The 27965-nt window shown below is 50.1% G+C and overlaps 1 protein-coding gene and 1 pseudogene across 7 annotated transcripts in view; one reads left to right on the top strand and one right to left on the bottom strand.

Annotated features, from left to right (window-relative positions):
* The first annotated feature begins 1685 nt into the window (after positions 1-1685).
* Positions 1686-1804, top strand: LOC143438270 (5S ribosomal RNA; annotated as a pseudogene).
* A 4088-nt stretch (positions 1805-5892) lies between these two features.
* Mlxipl (MLX interacting protein like) overlaps positions 5893-27965 on the bottom strand; it is a 51704-nt gene continuing 29631 nt past the window's right edge. For 2 of the 7 annotated variants that reach the window (XM_076923160.1, XM_076923154.1), the window contains exons 3-16: positions 24344-24426; positions 24126-24215; positions 23827-23871; positions 22314-22515; positions 22146-22226; positions 17200-17384; positions 12355-12943; positions 12036-12103; positions 11806-11962; positions 11553-11668; positions 11093-11460; positions 10418-10541; positions 9551-9680; positions 5893-8496 (exon numbers count right to left, since the gene is read on the bottom strand). In XM_076923160.1, the coding sequence (XP_076779275.1) occupies positions 8378-8496; positions 9551-9680; positions 10418-10541; positions 11093-11460; positions 11553-11668; positions 11806-11962; positions 12036-12103; positions 12355-12943; positions 17200-17384; positions 22146-22226; positions 22314-22515; positions 23827-23871; positions 24126-24167 (2226 nt within the window). In that variant the 5' untranslated portion in view covers positions 24168-24215; positions 24344-24426 and the 3' untranslated portion in view covers positions 5893-8377. The remainder of the gene's footprint in view (positions 8497-9550; positions 9681-10417; positions 10542-11092; positions 11461-11552; positions 11669-11805; positions 11963-12035; positions 12104-12354; positions 12944-17199; positions 17385-22145; positions 22227-22313; positions 22516-23826; positions 23872-24125; positions 24216-24343; positions 24427-27965) is intronic. The other 5 variants (XM_076923157.1, XM_076923158.1, XM_076923159.1 and 2 more) reach the window with 5 other exon arrangements.

Genomic DNA, 27965 nt, shown 5'->3' with positions numbered 1-27965 from the left:
GTTTGTGAGTTCGAATGTGTTCAGATATGTGTGGTGAGTGTGTGAGTGAGTAGTGTGCGTGAGCTCGCGCATATTTGTGTAGAGGCCAGATGTTAATGTCTGTTGGTTTTCAAGATTGTTTTCCACCTTATATGCTGAGTATTGGGCCAGGGTATGTTGCTGAATCTGTATTATACAATTTCAGCTTTTTTTTTTTTTTTTGGTTTTTCGAGACAGGGTCTCTCTGTGTAGCCCTGGCTGTCCTGGAACTCACTCTGTAGACCAGGCTGGCCTCGAACTCAGAAATCCGCCTGCCTCCCAAGTGCTGGGATTAAAGGCATGTGCCACCACTTCCCTGCATTTTCAGCTATTTTAACTAACCAATTTCTCTGTCTCTCCCCCATGCTGGGATTATGAGCGTACTGACATGACATACCCATCCAGAACTCATGGTTTCTGATAAAAAAAAAAAAAAGAATGGTTTCTGATATCCAAATTCTAATCTACATACAAAGTAAATGCTTTACCCACTAAGACATCTCAGCCTGAAGAGAAATTTTTTGTTGTTTTCCTAAAACAGAGTCTCAGTATTGTGGCAGCCCTCCTTCTTTACGTTTCTGAGAACTGAAATTATAGGAATTTTTTGGTTTGATTTGGTTTGGGTTTTTTTTTTTTTTTATTTTAATTTTGGGGTGCTGAGACAGAGTCACTGTGTAACCCTGGCTGGCCTGGAACTCATTTTGTAGGCCAGGATGGCCTTGAACTTGAAGTAATCTGTTTCCTCCAAAGTACTGTGAATACAGGCATGTACCACTAAGCACATCATTTTAGAACTAGTTTATTTAAAAATAATTACAGATTTACAAGGCATTGAAAGGAAAATAAAGCCTCCCAGGCATAGAGGCACTTGTCTGTAATCCCAGTCTTTAGGAGGTAGAGGCAGGAGAATCCAGAGTTCAAGGCCGGCCAATGGCTCAGCAGATTAAAAACACTTGTCACCAAGCCTGACAACTTGAATTTGCGTCCCAGAACCCAGATGACTGAGAACTAACTCCAAGTTGTCTTCTGACTCACACAGGCACTGTATGACCACAATAAGCATGTGCCATCCCCTCAACGCAAATGAATAAACATAATTTTTAAAAAAGATTTATTGTTTTATATATGTGAGAACACTGTAGCTGTCTTCAGACACACCAGAAAAGAGCATCAGATCCCATTACAAATGGTTGTGAGCCACCATGTGGTTGCTGGGAATTGAACTCAAGACCTCTGGTTAAGAGCCAGTGCTCTTAACTGCAGAGATATTTCACCAGCCCCAGTAAAGATAATTTTTTTAAAAAGAATTATTTATTGTATGTATATGAGTATACTGTAACTGTCCTCAAACATACCAGAAGAGGGCACCAGATCCCATTACAGATGGTTGTGAGCCACCATGTGGTTGCTGGGAATTGAACTCAGGACTCTGGAAGAGCAGTCAGTGCTCTTAACCATTGAGCCATCTCTCCAGCCCAGTAAACATAAGTTTTAAAAGGTGACCTCTGGAGAACATCGAACGGTGCTGTCCTGTGGATCTTTCCAGTCCATTTTCTCCCATTAAAATCTCAAAAAAGCATAGTCAGATAAAACCATGAAGTGATTTTGAGATATATATATATATCATTGATATTATCTACAGAATTCACCATTAAGACATATCTTGAGTCTATGGCCATACCACCCTGAACGCACCCAATCTTGTCTGATCTCAGAAGCTAAGCAATGTTGGGCCCAGTTAGTACTTGGATGGGAGACCGCCTGGGAATACTGGGTGCTGTAAGCTTAAAAAAAAAGAAGAAAGAAAGATAACATTTGGATTAGACATGCTTCACTGAAAAGGAAGGTTTCTAGAACTGGTATGCCCTGTGGGTTGCCTGGTCCCCACATCCACAGCAAGCCTGTAAGCTCCACGATGGGCCAGCCTGCACTAACCCCATCGCACTCCAATTGCCTGGCCTCACAGTTGCAGCCCTGCTGGACCCTCTAAGGACACTGCCAATGACAGAAGCAGATAGACATAGACAGACAGACACATTGGCTATCTCTGGTGAGGAACTATGTCCAGTCAGAGCAGAGAGGACTCATTTCCTTCCCTTTTGCCCTTTTTCTGGGAACTGGCATCGATTCAGATCTGGGCAGTGGGGTGAGGAGTGCTGGCTTCTCTGTCATCTACAAATAAAGCTGTCTGGGTTTTTGTCTGCTTGTTGTGCTGGTTACTTTTTTTTTTTTTTTTTTTTTCTCAACTCAATACAAACTAAGAGTTGCCTGGGAAGAGGGGATTTCAGTTGAGGAATTGACTCCATCAGACTACCTCGTAGCCATGGCAGTGGGACATCTTTATAATTAGTGACTGGGAGGAGGGGCACACACTGCGGGTGGTTCCACTCCTGAGCATGTGGGTCTGGGATGTATAAGAAAGGTAACTGCCCACAGCAGGGATCAGCACCCCTCTGTGGCCTCTGCTTCAGTTCTAGCCCCCAGGAGATCCTGCCTTGGCTCACCTCAGTGATCTCCTGCCATGTGGAAGCCTGAACCAAATAAACCCTTTCCTCTCTAAGTTTCTTTGGGTCTTCATCAAACATTAGAAAAGGAAACTTGGATATTTAGTTTACTTTGATTCTCTGAGACAGGATCTCAGTATGAAAATAACTTGCTTAGAACTCCCTAGGTAGTCTAGGTTGGTCTCGAACTCATGATCGTCCTGCCTCAATCTTCCCATTGCTGAGATCATAAGCATCTGTTATCAATCCCAGGGTGACATTTTTTTCTTTAAAGAAGCACTTCAGGGCTAGGGGAATGGCTCAGTTAGTAAAGTGGTGAATGAAATGAATTTCTCTGCATGTGTGTGTGCACGTGGTATGCACATGTTTACAGTTATATAAATGCATGTACTGGCAAGAAATTGATTTTCTCGCTCATTTTTCAACTTTCCCCAGTCTACCTACCCAGTGCGTTTTTATTAGTCATTGGATTATGATTCGGGGTCCATAAGCCTATGGTTTGAGTTTAGTTCCTCAGCACCTACATAAAAGCCAGGCATGGTACCATGTATATTTAATCCCAGTGTTGAAGACTCAGAGACGGACAGATTCCTGAGGCTTGCTAGTTAACCAGTCTAGCTGAATTAGCCAGGCTCAGTTTTTGAAAAACCCCATCTCATAACAGAAGCTGGTGTTTGCGAAGGGTCACACTGAGCTCACTCAATCCCAAGGGGCATCTTTAGGAGTCAGCACCATGACTAAACCAACTATCAGAATGACCCTTTGGACAGCCACATCCCAGATGGACCAGACCAGAAACTGCTGACATGAGACGTGCTGGCTTCGTCTTGCTTCCATTCTGCCTCTGTCCTCCTCGGGTAGTAAAGAGGCACCTAGGTACACAGTAGTCCCTATCCTGGGATCCAGAATTATAATACAACTACTAATGAAAACACACTAGAAAAGCAGGTGGGAGAAGTTGGAGATTGACTGAGAAAGACACCTGGCGTTAACTTCTTGTCTCTGTATGCATGCCTATACCATGGACAAACCCACATGAAGATGTGCATATAACACACACACACATACACACACACACACACACGTGTACACATGCACACAGACATTTCACTCATCAAATACTTTACATGTATTTGTTCATATGTTTGTTTTATTTATTTATTTATTTATTTATTTATTGGTTTTTCGAGACAGGGTTTCTCTGTGTAGCCTTGGCTATCCTGGAACTCACTCTGTAGACCAGGCTGGCCTCGAACTCAGAAATCCGCCTGCCTCTGCCTCCCAAGTGCTGGGATTAAAGGCGTGCGCCACCACCACCCAGCTGTTCATATATTTAAACTTTTAAAATCACATTCATTTCCTGTACAGATGCATGGGTGGAGGGTAGGGTGGTTCATGCTTTAATATTCAGAGGGGCCTCCTCTAAAGGCCAGTGTTGGGGGCCGACTTTTAGCAGAAAGCGGCTATCAGCTTTGCAGCCATCTTGAGCCATATACCCTGACAAGAGACTTGGATTACAATAGCCTACAACAGCTGAGCACACTCTGATAATCTTGGTTTAGATACCTTGAGATTAAAGGTGTGTGAGATTAAAGGTGTGTGAGATTAAAGGTGTGTGACTTAAGAGTATGACTTAGAAGTATAGAGATCAGAGTTACAGACAAGACCTAAGGGCATGATTAAAGGTGTGACCAAAAGCCGTGGCTTAGAAGTGAGACATATAAAAGGCAGAGACAGAACAGATCAGAATCAGACTGAGATCAGAGAATCAGACACATCAGACATTAGGTAGAAGACACTTGGCTCCAGACAGAATCAGACACAGCAGACAGAGGAGACAGAGAAGGAGACACTTAGAGGAAGAGAGACTGAAGAATAAACGGGATTGAATCACACCCTGTCTGGTCTCCATTCTTCGAGTCTGCCCTCACCCTCGCTCTTGCTGAACCCCGACCCGCAGACCGGAGCGGCAGCTTGGGCCGGGATACAGTGGCCGCCCAAAGGTGGGTCGGCCCGGGCCTCAACATTTTGCTTGGGCTGCGACGTTTTTTGGCCGCCCCAACGTGGGGCTAGTGTGGACCCCAACAGGCCAGAGTACAAGCAGTGGGAACTGGTCCTTTTTCTCCACCACTTAGGTCCGGGAGATAGGATTTAGGTTGTCAGATTTGGCAGCAAGCCCCTGAATGAGCTGAGCCTTCTGGCTGACCTTTTGTTTCACTTCTTCCCATAGGTCGTATCGCAAGATAGGAGACAAACTTTAGGACCTGATTAAGCGCTATACAAAAAAAAAAAAAAATGGTTAGAAGCAGGGCCTGGCTAGTGGACGTAGGTTGCTAGGGCCAGCTGCCTGAAGGTTAGAGTCCAATCCTAGTCCCAGCCTCTCCACGTCCTGGTCAGCCATGACATGAACAGGCTCAGCTCTACACGTCTGCAGTTATCTCTTCCCCACAATGCACTGCAATTATCTGAAACCACAAGCGCGAATAAATCTTTCCTTGAGTTATTTCTGTCAGGGATTGTGGCCACAGGGACTCCAAGGTAAGTGCCACAGTCAACAAGGAAGCGAGAGACACGCCCCCCCCTCCGGTGACAACCCCTGCTGGGCCGCACACCAAGATCGATATCTTCCTCTAGCCAAGTTAAGGAGGAAGGGTGCATACAGCCATCCCTTACCCCCTCATGGGTGTGTAGCCCAGTCTGAAGCCAACACGAGTGTGAAGGACACGGGACAGGAAACAGGAAACAGGACTCAGGAGAGTGGAGGGAGGGGTAAGTTGAGGACGTAGAGTCCTGGCTGTACTTGCAGGGGTGGAGGCTGAGGCAGAGCAGAGCATGTCTTAGACACTTTGCTGTTGCTGTGACAAAACACTATGGCAAAAGTAACTTCGAAGAGGAGTATTTAATTGGGCTTACAATTGCAGGGCATTAGAGTCCATGACGGCAGAGCAAAGGCAGGAGCGACTGAGAGATGACATCTTGGTCAGCAAGTAGGAGCCTTGAACTCACTATGTATCCCAAGCTGCCTCCGACTCATGCCCTTCTGCTGCAGCCTCCTATTAGATTACACTGGTGTTCCATCAAGGCCAGCAAGGGGGTATTTTATGAAGGAGCCTTCTGGAAGGAGCTGGGTCGGGGAAAACAGGATGTAAGCCAGCATGGCGGTGTATGCCTTTCCTCTCAGCACTCAGGAAGCAGAGGCAAGTGGATCCCTGTGAGTTCAAGACCAGCCTGATCTACAAAGTTCCAAGCCAGCCAAGACTATTCATAGTGGTAGAGAGCATGCAGATGCGGGCATTGCTACCTAACGCTCAGCAGGGAGGAGGTGTGTCAATTTTCTGCTTCTGTGATAAAATGCCACAATCAAAGCAACTTATTTTTAAAAAAAAGTTTATTTTGTTTTACGTTTTCAGAGGGATGAGTCCATCCAGGCAGGGAGGGGTGACCACAGGGGGAAGGTACAGTAACAACAGGAAGTTGAGAATCACATCCTCAAACACAAGCAGGAAGCAGAGAGAGGGGGCGGGGAGAAAATGGTGTTTGGTATCTGCACACACTTGTCAACATTCACCCTTCCTGGACCATTGAGTTAGGCTTTGACATCCTTCTGAGCCTCACAAGAGAATGGCTTTGCCATTCCCATGAGGCCATGGCACTGCAGTTCTAAACATGGCTGTGGCCATGTCAACAACATACATCCACTCTAGACCTCACTCTAGACACTGTCTAAATGGGAGGAAGCAAGGAGGGGCTCCATGTATGTACCTATGGGAAAAGCTACCATTGCTGCTGATGCAAACCTTCAAATGTGCCTGCTTTCATGCCACCCAAACTCACTCAATGGTACCCAAGGTGAGCATTGGTGGAACTGAACTTTAGTTTTGCACTGGAACCTTCTGTCAAGGGGTATGTTTCCTACAGGGTAAAAATTCTTGAAACACCATTTTAAAAAACGTATTCATTTACTTATTAGAAGTTGTGGGTTGACCCTGGGGCCTCAACACTTTTAATCCCAGCACTAAGGAGGCAGAGGCAGATGGATCTCTGTGAGTTTGAAGCCAGTCTTTTCTACAGAGCGAGTTCCAGAACAACCAGGACTACTCAGTGAGACCCTTGAGGAAAAAAAAAAATACACGCACACGCACACGCACACGCACACACACCTCTTCAGGAGTGGGGCTGAAGAAATGGTTCAGTCGTTAAAGAGCAGACTTACAACCAAAATCTAAAACCAGGAGTGGTGACTCCATTGCTGGTATAGTCAAGTAGACCGCAGGGCCATATTGGCCAGCCAGCCTAGCCAAACTGGTGAGTGCTAGGTTCAATGAAGGACCCTGTCTCGAGGAATAAGGCAGAGGGGCTGTTGAGATGGCTCGGCCAGTAAAGGCACTAGCTGTCTGTCAAAGCTGATAACCTGAGCTTACTCTTCATCACTTACATGGGGGAAAGGGAGAACCGTTTCCTAAAAAGTTATCCTTTGACTTCCACACGTATGACATTTGCATGTGTGAATACACATGTAAGTAAATGTAATTTAAAATATTTTTAGACAGAGGCAGGAGGATCTGGTTGTTTAAAACCAACCTGGTCTACATAGCAAGTTCTAGGACAGCCAAGCCTACAGAGCCCCTGCCTAAAAAAAACAAAAAACAAAACAAAACAAAAAAACAAAAAAAAAAACCAAACCATATATATATATGTGTGTATATGTGTGTGCTTGTGTGTATGTGTGTACATGTGTATGTATGTATACAGACTGGGTCTTACTATATGGCCCTGGGTGGTCTGGCACTCCCCATGCAGAACAGGCTGGGTCTTGCTCATAAAAACCTGCCTCTGTCTCCCAAGTACTGGGATTAAAGGTGTGCACCTCCATACCCGGTCCTAAAATATATTCTCAAGCATTTTAAAAGGAAGGCAGAGAGCACGGAGGAGAGCACCCACGTTAGCCGCTGACCTCCACAGACAAGCACAGGCGAGCACATCTGCACACAAGCAAATTGTAAAGTACTGGAAGGGCCAGGCTGGTGGTGGTGCATGCCTTTAATCCCAGCACTCCAGAGGCAGGGGTGAGTTCAAGGCCAGCCTGGTCTATCCAGTAAGTTCCAGGACAGCCAGGGCTACCCAGAGAAACCCTGTCTTGAAAAAACAAAAATAACAAATCAAAAGTACTCAAAGGTTATTTATGACCTACAGGGTCCCCTATAATGTCACCTTTCACTGTTGCCAGCTCTGAGTCCCACACTGAGACATACTATCAGTCACACCAACACCCCTGCTGTCAGTTTTTGCTTTTATTGATCAAGAACATTTTTTTTTTTTTTATAAAATCCACATACATACACACACACATCTACACTCATGCAAGATGCCTGTCACGCTTTGGCTACCCCTTGCCCTGATTAATTCCTGGCATCAGACCTGGGGGGTGGGCTCACCCTGTAGCTCCCCAGGTCACTAGTGCAGGGGCAAAGAGAGGTGATCTCCTGCTCTGCCTTCCCGATCAGGAACTAAGGGTGGCGCCCTTTATCCAAAGCAGGTAGTTCTGAGAAAACAGACCGACATCATCTCTCATCAGAGCTCCTGCTTAGGTCCCCAGTGCCTGCAGCTGCTAATGCGTTTGGGGTCCTCTGTTATTAAAGGGAGACACAAAGATGGGGTACGAGTCCCAAGGGATCTCGGCATTAGCAACAGTGCAAGGGATGGAACCAGGTTCTTCTCCATCCCCAAGCAGGTGGTGAGTGGAACATCTGGAATCTTCCAGACCTGCGGGGAAAGGGCCAGCCAGGATGGAGAGGGGAGTGGCCAGAGGCGCATGTCCACAAGTTGTTCCTGGATCTTGGAACCCTTCAGTAGGATTATAACGGTCGGCCCAGGGTCCCCTCTGTGACTGCCCGTGTGGCTTGCTCAGGCACGAGGCTTGGGTCAGTCAGGATGCTGGTGGAAGTGCTGAGCTGGCGAAGGGAATTCAGGACAGCTGGAAAAAGAGGGTGAGATGCTGCGGTGTTTGAATATGCTTGGCCCAGGGAGTGGCACAATGTGTGCCCAGTGTGGCCTTGTCGAGGAAGTGAGTCACTGTGGGGTGGGCTTTGAGACCCTCCTCCTAGCTGCCTGAGGACAGTGTTCCTAGCTTCCTATGGATGAAGATGGAGAACTCTCAGCTCTTCCAGTACAATGCCTGCCTGGATGCTGCCATGCCTTGATGATAATGGACTGATCCTCTGAACCTGTAAGCCAGCCCCAGATAATGTTTTTTATAAGGCTTACCTTGGTCATGGTGTCTCTTCAAAGCAATGGAAACCCTAATTAGGACACATGTCTTTAAGGTTAGGGGTGAAATCAAGAACATGGAGTAAATACTAGGAAGCTAAACGGGTGGCCCTTCCCTAAGACCTTTTCCTTTAGGTGACTTAGAGTCTAAAGGACCATTCAGCATGAGACATGGTAGAATAGCCTCAAATCCTAGACTGTATTCAAGACAGACTAGACTTGGAGACCAAACAGGCTGGCTTTGAACTCTCTGTTCTGGAAACCCACAAGTATGTTTGTGTGCACATGTGTATATGTGTGTCATTGGAGACTGAGCTCAGAGTCTTATATATGATGATGTAAATGCTCTTCTGCTAAGCCACGCCCCCAGCCCCTCACTGGGGGATTCTAGGCAGATGCTCTACCACTGAGCCACGCCCCCAGCCCCTCACTGGGGGATTCTAGGCAGGGGCTCTACCACTGAGCCACGCCCCCAGCCCCTCACTGGGAGATTCTAGGCAGGTGCTCTACCACTGAGCCACGCCCCCAGCCCCTCACTGGGAGATTCTAGGCAGGGGCTCTACCACTAAGCCATGCCCCCAGGCCCTCACTGGGGGATTCTAGGCAGGTGCTCTACCACTGAGCCACGCCCCCAGCCCCTCACTGGGGGATTCTAGGCAGGGGCTCTACCACTGAGCCACACCCCAGCCCCTCACTGGTGGATGCTAGGCAGGTGCTCTACAAAGCTTCACAATTTAGTGGCAGGAAGGTGTCTCACATACTTGGCCGGAGAGCAGGCAGGGAACAGTACTGGTCCAGCCAGGCCAGTGAGGTCTGGCGGAGGCTGTGCAAGCTTGCGGTAGACACCATCCCATTGAAAGACTCAAATAGAGGTCGGATGAGGATGCTGAACTGGATTTGGAGTCAAGGAGCACACCAGTGAGACAGCATCCCACCACTTCACATAGAACTATGACACCTGACCCAAGTCAGGGCCAAGAAAGGCTGTCACTGTCAAACCACGAACCTTGTGGGGAGTCACTCTACCCACCTCCATCCCACCAAGGGTATTCCACTCTCTATCTCTCAGCCCCTCCCCTTAGTCCCTCCAGAGCCCTCATTCTGTATTAGTGAATCCCACATCTCTAGGCTTAGTCAAGGACTTGAATACTGGTCTGATGGCACAGGCCCATAATCCCAGCCATTCAGGAGGCTGAGGCAGGAGGATCATAAGTTCAAGGCTAGCCAGGACAACTTAATGAGAATTTGTCTCAAAGTAAAAAGTTAAAAGAGGGCTGGGACAGGGCTTATGTTCTATCTCTAGTATGAGAAAATAAATACAACTTGACCCTGAATCCAGGTAAGAGTGGATGCCCTGCCTTCTCTAGGCCTCAAAGGACTTAGACTCTAGATCCTTCCAGATTGCCTTCAGGGACATCCCCAACCTCCTCCCCCTACTCTTGCTTCCTCTCAGCTCCTAGTCCCAATTGCCACCAATCTTGCAATCCCAGGGCCTGACAGTAGAAGGCAGAACCAATGCCCATTCCCTGGGGCTCCACAGCTCAGCCTGTGGTCTGAGACCCAGCCCGGATTGACGATGGCAACAGTAGCCACCACTGTCCTCAGGCCATCAGTCTAAATAAGGATACTACCCAGAACTTCCAGTTGTGCAGCGTGCGGGTCCGGACATAGTCATCAAACATGTCCCGCATCTGGTCAAAGCGCTGATGTGTGATGGGCACTCCGGTGGCTGGTAGCTGCTGCTGGCACAAGCTAGGAATGCGAAGGGTCGTCGTTCAAGGAATATAGAACCTCTCTCTCTCTCTCTCTCTCTCTCTCTCTCTCTCTCTCTCTTTCTTTCTTTCTTTTTCTTTCTGGTTTTTCGAGACAGGGTTTCTCTGTGTAGCCCTGGCTGTCCTGGAACTCACTCTGTAGACCAGGCTGGCTTCGAACTCAGAAATCTGCTTGCCTCTGCCTGCCACCACTGTCCGAGACGCATCTCCTTTACCCTGGCCCCTGAGTACTTTTGCTGCTGTTGTTTTGTTTTTTAAGGTGCTGGGGATGAAATCCAGTTCTTACACAAGCTACGTTAGCACCCTAGGAGGAACCACATCTGGAGCTCCTCAGGGGGAGGATTTTGGGCAGTCGCTCCATCAGCGAGCCACGCCCCCAAACCCTTACTAGCAGATATTTAGGAAAGCACTCTAGCAGTGAGCCACGCCCCCAGGGGCCTTCACTGCCTATTCTAGGCAGGCAGGGTACCTCAGAGCCACCCCTCTAACCCCTTGCGTCAGGTTTCTAGCCTGGGCTTCACCCCAGCTTACTTGATGGCAGCATTGAGTTCCTCTATTTCATCCCGCAGCTGCTGTGCCTCCTCCTGCATGGCCGCCCGCTCCTGCTGCAGCATCAGGATGTACTCCGCCGTCTTCTGAAGCGTGGTTGCTTTGCTCACCTGCGAGCGCCACCAATGTGGGCCTCTGTGCTGGCAGGCCCTGGGATCTGGTGTTGGGTGTTGGTCCAAGGAGGGGCTCCACGACTCTAAGGGAGTGTGCATTTCTGGCTGGGGGCTCACCTTGAGGCTGGGCTGGGCACTGAGCGTGCTGACCAGTCCGTGCAGGGTGTCGAATCCTAGTTTAATATTGAAGCGCCTCTTCTGCTCCGCGGAGATGTGTGTGATGCGTCGGTTCTCCATCTTAGAAAGCAGAAAGTGCGGTGAGTCTACACAGGAGGGCTGGGGGAAGGACTGGAAGCCAATTGTCTTGGAGGTCAGGAGATGGCACATACCTTGTTGTTGTCTACACGACCACGGCTTAGGACAGTTTGAGGGGGAGACAGGTGGACACTCAGTGCCCCCAAGGGTTGCATGGAGTTGAGATCCCCTGATAGTCGCCGCTCACTGCCTGTGGCAGGGACAGACCCACAGACAGACCGACACACAAGGGAGAAAGTTCCCTTGCCCTGACCCCACTCACTGCCCCCTTCATCCTTCTGGGCCCTCCATCCCCTAAGACCCACAATCCCTCTGGCCCCTATTTACCGCTGGATGCAGGAGGTGAGAGCCGCTCTGCTTTGGGGACAACCAGGGACCTGGGAGGAGCCAATGTAGCTGGGCCTGGAGGTGGCCGGGGTGGTGTAGGGGCCGGGATTGGGGGGAAAAATGCACGGGCACGAGGGATTTCAGAGACTGTATCCTGCTGGGATGGAGAAGGGAAGAGCTGGAGTAAAGGCCCTAGTCTGAGCCCTACCTCTCAGTGCCCACCATCTTACCGTGGACTCTGGAGGCCGGAGGAGGGTGCTGGGCACAGTCGGAGGTTCCAGTGCTTGCTCAGGCTTGGCTGGGTACAGGCAGGACTATGAGGACCACTAGACTGGCCCAATCAAGTCCATCACCAACTAAGACCCCCTTCTTGTTCCCCAGCAGCCCACACCCCCTATCAGACATAGCTCATGTCCCTAATTTCATTCCACCTTCTCTGTCCCCCAAGACTACCATGAAACCCTAGCCCTCTGCCCTTAAAGCTTGCCCACTCCTTCCAGCGTTGTCTCTCCCTCCCAGTACCTCGTCCACTCGCCCCTCCCATCTCACCTGCCCTGAGCAGCTGTGTAAGGCAGGGGTTGTTGTCTCTGGCCGTAGCAGTGGCAGAGGCCAAGGCAGGTGGACTGGCTTTTTGTCCCCCGGGGGATGGGGAGGAGGGCTTGCATCTGGGCTGCACACCCTGAGGCACGGTGAAGTGAGGCCCAAAGATGGGTTCCAGGTACCCATGGGGCAGATGGTCTACGGGGAAAGGGGACGGGCCAGGGCCAGGGCCAGGGCCAGGGCCAGGGCCAGGGCCAGGGCCAGGGCCAGGGCCAGGGCTAGGGCCAGGCTGTGGGGTGGGAACAAAGGTTGTGGGTGCGGGAAGTGTAGACACTCCTGGAGCAGGAGGGACTGTGGTGAAGGGGAACCTGGCAGAGAAGAGAGGCTCTTCTGGCAACAAAGCGGGAGGTGGAGCCATTGTGGGGAAGGGAGAGGGGGTGCAGGGCTCTAATCCATGCACCTTGACTGGGGTGGGGTATGGAAGGAGAGGAGACGGTACAGGAGCAGGTGGGATCTTGGTCTTAGGGTCTTCAGGAAGAAGGAATTCAGAGCTCAGAAAGGTACCGGGATCCAAGGGTCCAGAGCAGTTGTTTCGAGCCTAGGGTAGGGGTGGGGGGGACGGGATGATAGTCAGAGAGCAGCGGAGTGTGCCACCTTCTTGCAATCACCAGGAAGCCTCTATCCTGGCTATGTATTGGACTGGGTATGGAGGAGAATTGGTCCATACACATGCACACACATGCAAACATGCACACATTAGAAATTATAGCCTCATGTACAGCTGTAGCCAACATAACCCTTACGCACACATTAGGCATGGCACAGAGCATCAGTCTTACAGATGATCTGTGATCCACTCGCCCAAAATCATCTGTCCAATACAAATTCTAATCTAGTCTTCATTTATCCAGACATCTAGCCATTCACCAATCCATCCTCTAATTATCCACCATCTATTCTTCTACATATCTATTCCTCATCAATCAAATGTTGGGGTCCACACTAGCCCCACGTTGGGGTGGCCAAAAAATGTCGTGGCCCGAGCAAAATGTTGAAGCCCGGACCGACCCGCGTTTGGGCGGCCACTGTATCCCGGCTCAAGCTGCCGCTCCGGTCTGCGGGTCGGGGTTCAACAAGAGTGAGAGTGAGGACGGATGCAGACCAGACAGAGTGTAATTCAATCCCGTTTATTCTTCAGTCTAAGTCCTAAGTCTTGAGTTCCTAGTGCCTAGTCCCTAGTGCCTCCAAGTTCCAAGTTACTTCTTCCAAGTTCTCTTCCAAGTGCCTGCTACCTAATGTCTTCTCTCTGCTGTGTCTGGTTCTCTCTCTATAGTCTCCCTAATGTCTGATTCGTCTGATGTGTCTCCCTAATGTCTGCCTCTGCCTTTTATATGTTTTACTTCTAAGCCACGCCTCTAAGTTACACCTTTAATCATGCCCTTAGGTCTTGTCTCTAAATCTGATCTCTACACTTCCAAGTCATACTCTTAAGTCACACCTTTAATCTCACACACCTTTAATCTCACGCACCTTTAATCTCAAGGTATCTAAACCAAGATTATCGGAGTGTGCTCAGCTGTTGTAGGCTATTGTAATCCAAGTCACATGTCAGGGTATATGGCTCAAGATGGCTGCAAAGCTGATAGCCACTTTCTGCTAAAAGTCGGCCCCCAACAATCAAAACACTAACTTATTCACCAATCCTCCCATTTGTTCATTCTTTATCCATTCATACATCCTACCATCTGCCCACCTATCCATCCATCCACCCATCTATCCATCTGCCTGTCCATCCACCCATCTATCCATCCATCCACCTGTCCACCCATCCATCCACCTATCCATCTACCCATCCATCCATCCACCCATCTATCCATCTGCCTGTCCATCCACCCATCTATCCATCCATCCACCTGTCCATCCATCCACCCATCTATCCATCTGCCTGTCCATCTACCCATCTATCCATCCATCCACCTGTCCATCCATCCACCCATCTATCCATCTGCCTGTCCATCTACCCATCTATCCATCCATCTACCTGTCCATCCATCCACCCATCTATCTATCTGCCTGTCCATCTACCCATCTATCCATCCATCCACCTGTCCATCCATCCATCCACCTATCCATCTACCCATCCATCCATCCACCCATCTATCCATCTGCCTGTCCATCCACCTGCCTGTCCATCCACCCATATATCCATCCATCCACCTGTCCATCCATCCATCCATCCATCCATCCATCCATCCATCCATCCATCCATCCATCCATCCACCTGTCCATCCATCCACCTACATATCCATCCACCCACCCATCCATCCATCCACCCATCCATCCATCCATCCATCCATCCATCCATCCATCCATCTGTCCATTCATTGTCTTCTGCACTCACTTACCAACTTATTCTCTCATCTACGAGCTCACCCAACTCTATTTCAATCCCAGCTGGGATGGTTAATCTGGATTGTCGACTTGATAGACTGAGGAATGTCTAGGAGCTGGGTGAGGTACACTGGTGTTTCTCTGAAGGCATTTCCAGAGGGGATAGGCTAAGAGGCTGGGGCGTGCTGGTTGAATTCCACTGTCAATGTGATTCAGTTAAATGGGTAGGGCATTAGTGAAACACACCTCTTGGGTGTGTCTCTGACAGTGTTTCCAGAGAAGGTTAACTGAGAAAAGACTCACCCTGGGTGTGGGCAGAACCCTTCCATAGGATCCCAGACTGAATAAAAAGTGGGCCAGCACAGTGGCTCAGAAACTTAAAGCTCTTGCCACCAAGCTTGATGGGTTGAGTCTGATGACAGGAACTCACATGGGAGAAAGGAAAGAACCAACTCCTGAAGGTTATTCTCTGACCTCCACATAGGCGCCCGCATACACACGTATGTGAACACACACAAGATAAATTTTAAAAAATGTAAGTATGGGGGCTGGTAAGGTGGCTCAGTGGGTAGAACACTTACCACGAAGCCTTGACTTGAGGTCAGTGTCTGGGACCCACATGGTATGATGGTGCAAGGAGAACACTGCTAAGTTTGAGCTGTTCTCTGACCTCTGCACACACGCTGGGTACCATCCCCTCTGCTCCCAGACACAGTGTGAGCAGCTGCCTCATGGTACTGCTTTTGTGCCTTCCCCACTGTATCCCTCAAACCATGATCCAAAAGAAACCTTTCCGTCTAGTAAGGGCACTACCCCCACCCCCAACCTCTCCATCTTTCCTTCCTAGCTTCTCTGCTCTGTTACACCTCCTCCCCCAGGGTAGACGAGAACCTCTGAAGCCTTGAGCAGAGTAACTCCTTTCCTGGAGTTATCTTTCTAGGTGTGGCTCAGTGATGGGAGACTGGCTCCAGCTTCAGCTGACGGGCCAGGTGAGCCATTTACCAAGAGGTCCAAGCATCCGAACTCTCTATCCTCCCATCCATACTCATCTGTCTATTCACCACCCACCACTAATGTAACACATCGCTCATCGATTCACAAAGCCGCTCATCACCAGGTCATCCACCCACTAGTTCATTCATCAGTTCTAAACAGCCATTCACAAAAGCAGCACATCACCAGGCCGTCCACCCACTAGTTCATCAGTTCTAAACCAGCCCACTCTACATTCACTTATCCACAGATGCACACATCATTGTCTACAGTGATCTTTCTATTTACTGCTGCATAAATCTCTCTGAATTGTCAGTCAGTCACTCACTGGGCAACCATTTATTGAATGACACTCTGTGTGTGGAAATGACTAGGAACAAAGAATGTGATGGTGACCAAGACAACCCTTCCAGCAAGAAGCTGTCCAGTGGTGGAGAGAGACCTCTCAAGATCAACTACAAAAGCATCTGAAACGTTCAGGGATAGGAGGAAAAACACTGTGGTGGTTAGAATCACCTGTTAACATGACAACCTAGAAACAAGAGTTCTAGGAAGAGTCTCAGTGAGGAACTGCCAACACTGGGTTGGCCTATAGGCATGTCTATTGGGGATTGTCTTAATTGTCAGAAGTCAGGTGATATGGAAAGACCCAGAGCCCACTGTGGGTGGCACCATCCCCTAAGCAGAGGATCCTGAACTGTGTAAGAGAAACGGAGATGAACATAAGTAAGCGAGTAGGTGAGCATGGTTACAATCACTTCTCTCTGCTCCTGACTGTAGACGTGGTGTGACCGCTCAGGTTCCTGCCTTGACTTCTCCACAAAAATGGACTGTAACCTGGGGTTGCAAGCTAACCTAAACCCCTTTCTCCCCCTGAGTTGCTCTTTCCTCGGGGTATTTTAGTACAACAGAAATGAAACTAGAACAGGCACTTAACAGTGGCAGGGAAATGACTTCTGAATTGGGCACAGGAGTTAGGGAAACAAGATGCCAACTCACAGTTGTCTAAACACACACCCATTCTGTTTCCATGCGATCATTCCGGGTTCTCCCCATCTGGCTTGCCCTTTCCATGGCTTGCCATTCACTAAGACTCGAAATACTAGGCAGGTGTGGGTGGTATACACCTTTAATGGCTACACTCAGGAGACAGAGGCAGGTTGATCTCTATGAATCCAAGGCCATCCAGAGCCTTGTGTCCCTGTCTCAAAAACAAAAAAGAACTAAAAAGAACTAAATCCTCTGGATTGTGCCCTGTTCTGTGTGTCTTCTGCCATCTGCTGTCCCCTACCCCTCTCTCTCTCATTCAGTTCATGTAATTCTGCTGCTTTCTCTGCAACCTATATTCTTTTGGGGTCTCTGCCTGGTTGGCCCAGTAAATGTCTTTCTACCCCCTGAGCCCAGGCAGAGCCAGAGCTAGCTCTCACATGCTCCGGGCAGACTGGACAGAGCAGATTAAGATACGCTCACCTGTAGGCGTGTATTCCCTGAGAGAGGGGTCATCCCTGAGGAGGAGGAAGAGGAGGCTGGAGACAGCATCTCTGGGGCCAGGGTCCCACTGGTGAAGAGGGAGTCAGCCATGGGGCCAAAGCTGGGGGGCTCCAGGAAGTTTGAAGATGTGGGCGTCTGAGGGGGGCGGTAATTGGTGAAGAAATCTGTAATAGGGACACAGAGGGTAGCAAATGCATTAAGAACTCAGAATGGGCCACAGACAGTTCCCACACTGGAGAGGTCAGATAGGGATCAGGAGAGGTGGAAGGCTTCTACGAGAGACTGTGAAACCATTCCTATCACACTCAGGGGAAGCAGAGGAAGAGACAGGTAGGATGGACCTGGGGCAGATAGTGGAGTCTAGAAGTAAGTGAGCGGGGACCCCAGGAAGCTGCTCACCCACCGAGTCCCACTCTTAGATCACTTCCCCTCCCTGTGTCTGCTCCCCTTTTTTAGCCCTGTTGGCATTCTAGAAAGAAGGGGTCACAGAGAGGCCCTGGGAAGGAAAAAGGTGGGGTACCGGGGAGTTGCCCCAGTGCGTCAGGGATGAATCAAGGGTGAACAGGTTCATGAGGTCAGTAGGTCAGGGAGGGGTCAGACTTGCTGAAAGATCAGGAAATTGAAGCTGTACAGAGTGAAGTCTTGGCTGACATTTGGGGGGGCATAGAATAGGCTCAGGGTTGGCGTGTGAGTGACAGGGAGCCAGGAACCATGAAAAGTTTATGGAGAGGCGGGCAAGGCAGCCAGATTGTTTAGGGGTGCGAGTTGTGTAAGTTCTGGGCTATTCTGGTTTTGGGAAGCAAGCTGCTCATGGCCTAACCACATCCCGGACTGGGGCGACACCCGCCTACCCTCTCCCTTCCGGGCACCTTTCTCTGACCCTAGCCAGCCTGTGTTCTGTACCCAAGGCCTCCTGGGCCAGTCAGAACAGACCCCCACCATGGTAGCTCCTCACAGGGTTTGGTGAGCTGGAGCCCCTCCAACCTTCCCTCCAGAATCCCCAGCCAGGAGAGCTGCTCAGATCTTTCTGACATAAATCACCTCTCAAGACCAAGTTAGTTAGGGAAGGTCACAGGGTCAGGGTGCATATGCCTATGTGGTGTATGTATGTTTATGTGGTATGTATATTTATGTATATACATATGTTGAGAGTGTATATGGGAGTGCAGCAGGTGTATATGGGTATGTGCATGTGAATATCCATGTGTGAAAGTGTGTATATGATATGTACATATGTATATGTGTGTGTGTGTGTGTGTGTGTGTGTGTGCGCGCGCGCGCGCGCGCACGCGGGTCAGGTCTCTGAATATGTGGGTGAACATATGTAGGGTATATGTATGTATGTTGTCATGTGTCCATATGTGCATGCATATGTGTGTGTCCATGTGTGTATGTGTGTGCATGAAACATTTGTGTACGGTGGTGTGTGTGAGTTATGAATATGTGTGTGAGCATGTGTGTGTGTGTTATGTGTGGCATGTGTGAATATATATGTGTGTGTATTCGTGTGGGTGTTTGTCTTAGGTGGTTCTGCCTGGCCAGAAGACCAGATAGGTTCTGAGTACCAGTATACAGTGACACGAGACTCCTGTCTACCTCTCTGGATGTCTGTCCCTCAGATGTGACTGAATGCACCTGGCATGCCCACATCCCTCCCAGTATCAGAAGTAGTTTGACACTGTCCTGTGTCCCCACTTTTTACAAAGGAATCTGGGGAGGGACCAGAAAGGGGTCACCAGAGTCCCATCCCTCTTGGCCCTTGTCAGTAAGTCATTTGGAGCTCGGGATTAGAGCATAGGCCTATGGCAAACCAACCCATCATGTCAGAGCCTCGGACTGCTGCTTTAATGTGAGCTGCCACACCTGTTCCCAGCAACCTCCAGAGATACCCTGCCTCTCCTGGCCTCCCATCAAACCCCAGTCCTTCCCTGACCTGGTTCTCACACTGACCAGCCACAATCTCCCCCCCTCCCTGAACCTGTCCTCCCCCAACCTCCTGCCTCTGTAGAATTTTGTGCCTTCAACAGGGTTTCCAGAAAGACGACAGAATGGAACCCCTGGCGGCTCAAGGCTATCCCGGAGCATGGCCAGCTTGAGAGGGTCACCGGGAGAGCCATGCGTGCCCCCAATCAGCTGCCACCTAGGATTGATTGGCAAGTTACTGCAAACTCCAACCCAACCACATTTTGCCCAGAGCCTGGGTGGGCACAGCTGAGCTCCTACCTGTGGTAAGGGTCTGTGGGCCAAGAGGGAGCTGCTCTCCTGGGGGACAAGTCTGCTTCCAGGGCACTGCCATCAACACTTCTGCCCCTGGCAGACCCCACCCTCTCAGGGCTATGGCCGAGGAGGTGGGAATGGGGGTGGTTCCTCATTCCCTAGTACCCGCCCCATAGGCCTCACCTCTTGAATGGCAGGCCCAGGACCCTGTAGGGAAGAAGCTGGGAGGGGGCATGTCACTCAAGTGAAGCGTGTGTCTCTCTCAAAGACTATCTTTTCAGGTTTGGGTGAGATATCTTGATATCCTCCTGAGCCCAATCGTTTAGGGAGCTTTTAAGGCCCCTAAATAAATCCCTGTGAGAAACAGTGAGCAAGAAATACACACAGTGCAGGGCAGTGATGCCGAACGCGCTTAGGCAGAGGCAGTCAGATATCTGTGAGTTCGTGGAGTGAGTTTTCAGGGCAGCCAAGGCTACACAAAGAAATCCTGTCTGAAAAAAAAACCCTAAAAACTAATAAATAAATAAATAAATAAATAAATAAAAGAAGAGAGAGAAAGAGTGAGAAAGAGAGAGAGAGAGAGAGAGAGAGAGAGAGAGAGAGAGAGAGAGAGATGTATGCAGCCAAGACAACAGTGTGGGGAAGGAAGACTCTATGGGAAAACAGAAAGCAAGTTGTTCTATGACTCTCACTTGGAATCCAGACACCCAGGAGACAGAAGGATCATGAGTTCGAAGCCAGCCTGGGCCACATAGTGACTCTACCTCAAGTAAGAAGGGTGTGTGTGTTGGGGGTTGGGGAAGAATGGATGGAGAGTATGGGAGGGAATGGGAGAGGGAAAGAGAGAGCGCTCGCTCTAGGCATGGCGATACACACTCCGATCTCCTAGTCTCGGTACTCAGGAGGATCAGCATTCAGGACAGCTTGGCTACACAGCAAGTTCAAGACCAACCTGGTCTGGCTAAAGCTCATATCCTTGTTACCTAGTGAGCTTTCACTGTCAACTAGACAATTTCCTAGGATAACCTAAAGGGGGAGGGGTTGGAACTGAGGGACTGCTCACATCCAACTGGTCAGTTGCCCTGTCTGTCAAAGATTATCTTGATTGTTCATTGATGTGGGAGGTAGCTAAGTGTGTGGCTCATTTTATGTCTACTTGATACAGCCTAGAATCATCTGAGGAGGAAGGAGCTTCAACCGAGAGGATGCCCCCATAACATCAGGCCACAGGCAAGCCTGTAAAGCATTTTGTTAATTGGTGATTGATGGGGGAGGCCCGAGCCCACTATGGGTGGGGCCATCCCTAGGCTGGTGGTCCTGTGTTCTATTAAAAAGCAGGCTGAGTGAGGGAAGCAAGCCACTCAGCACCCTTCCATGGCCTCTGCACCAGGTACCTGTCCTGACTTCCTCCATTGATGAGCTGTGATATGGCAGTATAAGCTGAATTAATTAACCCTTTGCTCCCCAAGTTGCTGTTGCTCATGGTGCTTTATCACAGCAATAGAAGCCTTGACTAGGATACTAGTCACCAGTCCTCAAATGGGCTAGAAAGTAGTATTCTTCCAAGGTCCCTGCCCTGATTTCCCTCGGTGATGGACTGTAACCTTCAAGGGGAGATAAACCCTTTCCTTCCTTTGGTCAGAGCCTTTGTCACAGAAACAGAAAGAAAAACACCCTGTCTCAAAAGGAGAGAGAGAGAGAGAGAGAGAGAGAGAGAGAGAGAGAGAGAGAGAGAGAATATGAATTGTCCTCATGGACTCATACTGACAGGGTCAGGGTATCTGGAAACACCAGGACACACCAGAAACTCAGAAGCTTGAAAAAAGTGGAGTCTGAGAAAACCTGCCATTTTGCAAAATGCTTAAAAAAAAAAAAAAAAACTTGATGCTTTTTTTTGGGGGAGGGTGGAGGAAGGCTCAAGACAGGGTTTCTCTGTGTAGCCCTGGTTGTCCTGGAACTCACTTTGTAGACCAGGCTGGCCTGGAACTCAGAAATCCACCTGCCTCTGCCTCCCAAGTGCTGGGATTAAAGGTGTGGGCCACCACTGCCTGGAACCTTGATGCTTCTAATCTGGATTTAGTGGTGCATGCCTTTAATCCCAGCACTCGGGAGTGGGCAAACCTCTGTGAGCTTGAAACCAGCCTGGTCTACACAGTGAGTTCCAGAACAACCAGAGCTACATAGTGAGACCCTGTCTTAAAAACAGACAAGATACTTGACACCTCAAATTCTTGTCAGACACAATGGCTTATGAAGTGCTTGGGATTAAACCCCAAGATTCTCTCATGCCAGACCATAAAGGATGTGTGTGGTCGAGCCCCTGCCTAGAATCCCCCAGTGAGGGGCTGGGGGCGTGGCTCAGTGGTAGAGCCCCTGCCTAGAATCCCCCAATGAGGGGCTGGGGGCGTGGCTCAGTGGTAGAGCCCCTGCCTAGAATCCCTCAGTGAGGGGCTGGGGGCGTGGCTCAGTGGTAGAGCCCCTGCCTAGAATCCCCCAGTGAGGGGCTGGGGGCGTGGCTCAGTGGTAGAGCCCCTGCTTAGTAGGCACAGGGCCTTGAGTTCCGACTAATACATTCTCTCACACCCCAATCAGGTTAAAGCACCATTCATTCTCCCATTGGCACAAAGCCTTACATTCTCCTCAAGTTTTTATTAACCGGACCCCTTCCTTTCAGTCTGCCCTGCCTAGTGGGGCAGGAGCTGTCTCACCTGATATCTCCATGAAGTCATCCAGGCTGGGCTGCAGCGGTGTCAGGTCTGGCTGGATCATGTCAGCATTGCCAACATAAGCTGGAAGAACAATAGTGAGGTTGGAAGCTGCAGGCTGGGGAGACATCTCAGCCCTCTTCCCCCTCACTACCCCCATTCACTCCTCACCGTCTTCTGGGGGCAGCTGTAGGGACGAGGGGCTGGGCTGTGTCATGGTGAAGAGTGTGTCGGAGATATCGGACAAGAAGCAGTCCAGGTCGAGAAGCTGCCGGCCCCCAGGCTCCTCCTCGGAGCCCGCAAGCAGCACAGGCACCACACTGGAGAAGAGCTGTTCGCACCATCTCTCTGGTGGCGGCCACCCACCTTCCACCTGGCAGGACACAGAGTTCACTGCCCTGGTCTTCCATTTTACCCCCTGCCTGGGGATGAAGTGGTTCCCCACCCCAGCAAGGAAGCTTCTCTAAATGACTCCACCTCACTTTTCCCTGGAGAGCCTGGTCCTCTAGCGACTCCCTATATGAATCAAACCAGAGGAGGGCGCCAATAGCCTCCCTGTTCTCTATGCTATAGTCTGGTGCTTTTTTTTTCCCTTGATACAGAGTTTCACTATATAGCCCTTGCTGGTCAGAAACTCATTATGTAGACCAGGCTGACCAGGCTGGCTTCAACTCACAAAAACCCAGGTGCCTCTGCCTTCCAAGTTTTAGTATTAAAAACATGCACCAGCCCCGGTGATAGTGGTGGTGGGGGCGGTGGCAGCGTGAGCATGCACATCTTTTCTTTTCTTTTCTTTCTTTCTTTCTTTTTTTTTTTTTTTTTTGCTTTTCGAGACAGGGTCTCTCTGTGTAGCCCTGGCTGTCCTGGAACTCACTCTCTAGACCAGGCTGGCCTCGAACTCAGAAATCCACCTGCCTCTGCCTCCCGAGTGCTGGGATTAAAGGTGTGCGCCACCACCGCCCAGCAACCATACACATCTTTAATCCCAGCACTCAGGAGGCAGAGGCAGGCAGATCTCTCAGTTTGAGGTTAGCCTGGTCTACAGAGCGAGTTCCAGGACAGCCAGGGCTACACAAGGCTCAGGAAAAAAAAAAAGCACCATCACATCTTGTTGGCTTTAATTTTTTGAGGTAGGGTTTCATGTAGCCCAGGCTGGCCTGGACTCTCTGTGTAGTAGAGGATACCCGTGATCTTACTACCTCTACCTTTTTAGTGGTAGCACTGTTGATATGCACCATCAAGTCAAAGTTTTCGTTTCGCTCTTCAAGACAGGGTCCCCAAGCTAGCCTCAAACTTCCTGAGCTGACTTTGAATCTGAAATCCTCTGGCCTCAGCAGATGTTTGCCTTTCTATCCGAGCTCTTCTGAGACGTCTGTCCTCTGGACCGTTTCCTTCCACTGCCTGCTTGCTCTTCTTAAGACACAGAGGTCGGGCTGGAGAGATGGCTCAGCGGTTATGAGCACTGACTGCTCTTTCAGAGGTCCTGCGTTCAATTCCCAGCACCCACCTGGTGGCTCCCAACCATCTGTAATGGTTGACAACCTCTTCTGGTGTGTCTGAAGACAGTGACAGTGCACACACATACATAGCTCCTCCAGACCCCCGCCTTCGGTCGGCCATTTTCCAGTCTCCAGTTTCCACCTTCCTAGGAAGCACCTTCCCTCTAGACTTACTGAACACTCACCTGCCTGGGAGTCAGGAAATCTCCTTCCCTGCTGGACTTACGGAGCTATGGAGACACAAAATTATACACAGGCTCCTCTGCTCTCAGAGTCATACCCCACCTCCACCCACATCCATTGGTGCTCTTATTTTCCCAGGCCCGGCCCCTTTCCACCGCGGGGGGCGGGGGAGGGGACAGTTGGGGAAACCCTGTGGAGCTATGAGGCTGGGACTAATGGGGGTGGATATGGGTTAGGGTGGGGTCGCTCCATCCCTTCCAGGGCTCTTAAGCCCCAAGGCAACACTGCCCGTGCCACTGACCCGCTTCTTGTAGTAGATTCTCCACTTGTGATATTCACGCATCACCACTTCGATGCGCCGCTTCCAATAATTACCCTCCAGGACGACTGCCTGGGGAAGGGCAGGTGTCGGGGCTCAGAGGTCGATCTCCCCCAACCCCATCTCACACCCAATCCCCACTGCCTGAGGGAACCTCTGGGTGGCTAAGCGGATGCGTGGGCAGCTCATTCCCCGGCTACCTGAGGTTTCCGGTGCTCGTCTGCTTCAGATCCCTGCAGAGGGGTCACGAAGCCACATACTGGGCTCTTCCTCCGTTGCACATCTGAGGGAAGAAAGCCAGGTCAGAGGCACCCAGACCTCTCATCCTCCACCCAGCGAGACTGGAAGTCCAGTGCCACACTCCAGTGCCATAATCCAGCCTGACCAATATCTTTTTTTCAGACATTGGTCCTTTGCTGGTCTCAAAGTCATTAGGTAGCTAAAGATGACCTTGAGCCACTGATTTTTCTGTCTCAACCTCCCAGGAGCACCACCGCCATGTCCATTTTATGCAGTGATGGCGAAGGAACTCAGGGCTCCTGCATGCTAGAAACACTACCCACTGAGCCACCTTTCCCTTTCCTCCCTGCCTCCTCCTATGTCTTCCATAAACTCTACTACTGAATCACACCTCAATCTCTCTCTCACTGGGAGACTGCAGGCACTCCACTGCTGAGCCACGCCTCCATCCTCAATAAATGGTTCTGAGCAAGTATACTGAGGAGATACACCACCAAGCCTTGTGTAAAGTATTTCTTTAAAATTTTTATTTATTTAAAATGTATGAGTGTCCTGCTGCTCTGCTGCATATACATCTACAGGCCACAAGAGGGCATCAGATCCCATTACAGATGGTTGTGAGCCACCATGTGGTTGCTGGGAATTTAACTCAGGACCCCTGGAAGAGCAGTCAGTGCTCTTAACCACTGAGCCGTCTCAAACCTCCCGCCTTGCTTTAGTTAGCGCCGGGCTCTTTTCTGATCCCCACAATTTTCCTCTTCCTTTTGTTACTTTAAGAAATGGACATCCTATTCTCATGCTTCGGTTCTACAGGTATCACCTGTGCCCTCCCCTCTCCCCCACCGTCAGCAGCCACCTCCTCCACAAGCCCCAGGAGCTTTCTCCTTGATCTGCCTCCGGACTGCTCTGTGCTGCTCCCTGAATTGCAAGTATTCTGAAACTTGCAAAACTTCCTTCCCAGCTCTCAGCGTTCCAAGTCCAACCACATCAATTCAACAGGATCCGTGACAGGTCATCCGCAGGATGCGTGACAGGTCGTCCGCTGTCCCACCATCCCTTCCTTGTGCATCCCCTAGCTGAGTCATTCCTTGCGTGGACCTTCCTGAACATACCCAGCAGTTCACCATTTCTGCGGCTCCCTACAGCCTCCAGAGTCGGGAGCACACCCCTCAGACTTGGTTTCCAAATTCCTCCTCACCTGGCTGCCCCAGCTTCCTGTCTCCACCATGTGTCCCACCCTGAAGCCATAGCCTATACTCTCTATTTGTTTGTTTTATGAACCTGGTCCTAATATAGTCCTAGATGGCCTCGAACTTGTGATCCTCCTGCCTTAGCTTCTGAGTGCGACTCAGGCTTGAGCTGTGCCACTAGGCTCTTCTCTAGCCTTATTCTACAGAAAACACCTTCCTCCTATTATTGTGATTTCATCCCATGCTACACACTGTGAGTTATTTTTCTTCAGGGGCTATTGATTCAGCAGGCCTTCATCACAGACAGTGCTGAGTGCTATGTAGGTCAGTGATAGAGCCCCTGCCTAGAACCCTCCAATGAGGGGCTGGGGGCGCGGCTCAGTGGTAGAGCCCCTGCCTAGAATCCTCCAATGAGGGGCTGGGGGCGTGGCTCAGTGGTAGAGCCCCTGCCTAGAATCCTCCAATGAGGGGCTGGGGGCGTGGCTCAGTGGTAGAGCTCCTGCCTAGAATCCCCCAGTGAGGGGCTGGGGGTGTGGCTCAGTGGTAGAGCCTCTGCCTAGAATCCCCCAGGGAGGGGCTGGGGGCGTGGCTCAGTGGTATAGAGTATGGCTAGTATTTGTGAGGCTCTGGGTTCCAGCCTCAGTATTACAAAGAGAGATAAAGAGGGAGGGAAGGAAGGAGGGAGGGAAGAGAAGAGGAGATGGAGGAAGGGGGAGGTAAGGAAAGACAGAAGAGTGTGGGCACTAGAAACTCCGTGCCAATGAGATGGCACATGGCTACACTTTCAGCACTTGGGAAATGGAGGCAGGAAAGTCAAAATGTGACACTGAGTTTAAGTTAGTCTGGGCTACAAAAGACCCAACAAAGAAGATGGGGAGGTGGAGGGAAGAAGAGAAGACAAAGGGATGGACCTCTGTCTGGGTGTGTAGATCAGCAGGGTCCTAGAGCAGGGAAGGTTCTGGAGCATTTCCATCCTGACTTTCCAAATGAGACATGAACACTAGGGAAGATTAAGCAAATCCAGGAAACGCCTGGGCCCTGCCTGTCTCCTCCCCAGCTCCGGGACCCTGTGCTCTGCACAGACGGCTGTGACAGGTTTTTTGTTCATTCGTTTGTTTGTTTTTTCCAGACAGGGTTTCTCTGTGTAGCCCTGGCTGTCGTGGAACTCACTCTGTAGACCAGGCTGGCCTCGAACTCATAAATCCACCTGCCTCTGCCTCCCAAGTGCTGGGATTAAAGGCATGTGCCACCACTGCCAGGCTTGTGACAGGTCTTATTTAATACCGATTATATCCTCTGTGCGTTTGCTCTGCCGTCGCGCCTTGCGCCCAGCCCCTCACCGGGGAGAGTCCAGGCTGGTGCTCCTTCCTTCTCCATTCACTACCTAACCCTTTGCACCTTTGCAGGGGCCAATGCTGGGGTGAGAGGCCCCGGGGATAAATTGGGGCTGCTCAGAGATAAGGAAAACAAACATGGACAAACATAGATAAAGCTAAGTGGAAAGTCCCTCCTGCCCTGGGAGAGGTGCAAAGTGCCTTGGCAGCTCCGAGGAGAAACCAAGAGGAGTGTGGGAGGAGAGGGGCGCGGACAGGGAAGGACACAGCTGGCCAGGATGAATTTAGGGAACTGCAGCGGGACAGTAGCGCCCCCTGCTGGGTGAGATGAGGATGACACTTTCCGCTGAGGTTGGGGGGGGGATGAGCCAGGCTTTCTGGGCAGGCGTGTGTCTGTCTCCAATAAGGAACTGAATCTAGAGCTGCCACTGAGCTACAGCCACAGCTTTACCGCTATTATGATAAGTTAAAATTTTATGACATTTATTTATTTATTTTGTGTGGGAGGGAAGAAGAACACGTGTGGCATGGTGCACATGTGGAGGTCGGAAAAGAACTTTCTGGAGTTGGTTCTCTCCTTCCACCTTCATATCAGTCCAGTGAACCAAATTCAGGTCATCAATCTCAGTGGAAAACACCTTCATTCACCAAGCCATCTTGCCTGCCATCTTGTGTGTGTGTGTGTCTGTGTGTCTGTATGTGTCTGTGTGTGTGTGTGTATCTGTGTGCCTGTGTGTCTGTGTGTGTATGTTTGTCTTTGTGTGTGTCTGTGTGTATGTGTGTGTCTATGTGTGTGTGTGTGTGTGTGTCTGTGTGTGTATGTGTATGTCTGTGTGTGTATGTGTCTGTGTGTGTGTATGTGTATGTGTGTGTCTATGTGTGTGTGTGTGTGTGTGTGTCTGTGTGTGTCTGTGTGTGTATGTGTATGTCTGTGTGTGTATGTGTGTGTATGTGTCTGTGTGTGTGTCTGTGTGTGTCTGTGTGTGCCTGTGTGTCTGTGTGTGTCTGTGTGTGTATGTGTCTGTGTGTGTGTCTGTGTGTGCCTGTGTGTCTGTGTG

The sequence above is a fragment of the Arvicanthis niloticus genome, chromosome 24, assembly GCF_011762505.2.
Source record: "Arvicanthis niloticus isolate mArvNil1 chromosome 24, mArvNil1.pat.X, whole genome shotgun sequence".
Taxonomy (NCBI): domain Eukaryota; kingdom Metazoa; phylum Chordata; class Mammalia; order Rodentia; family Muridae; genus Arvicanthis; species Arvicanthis niloticus.
This window is presented reverse-complemented; position numbering and strand designations above follow the sequence as displayed.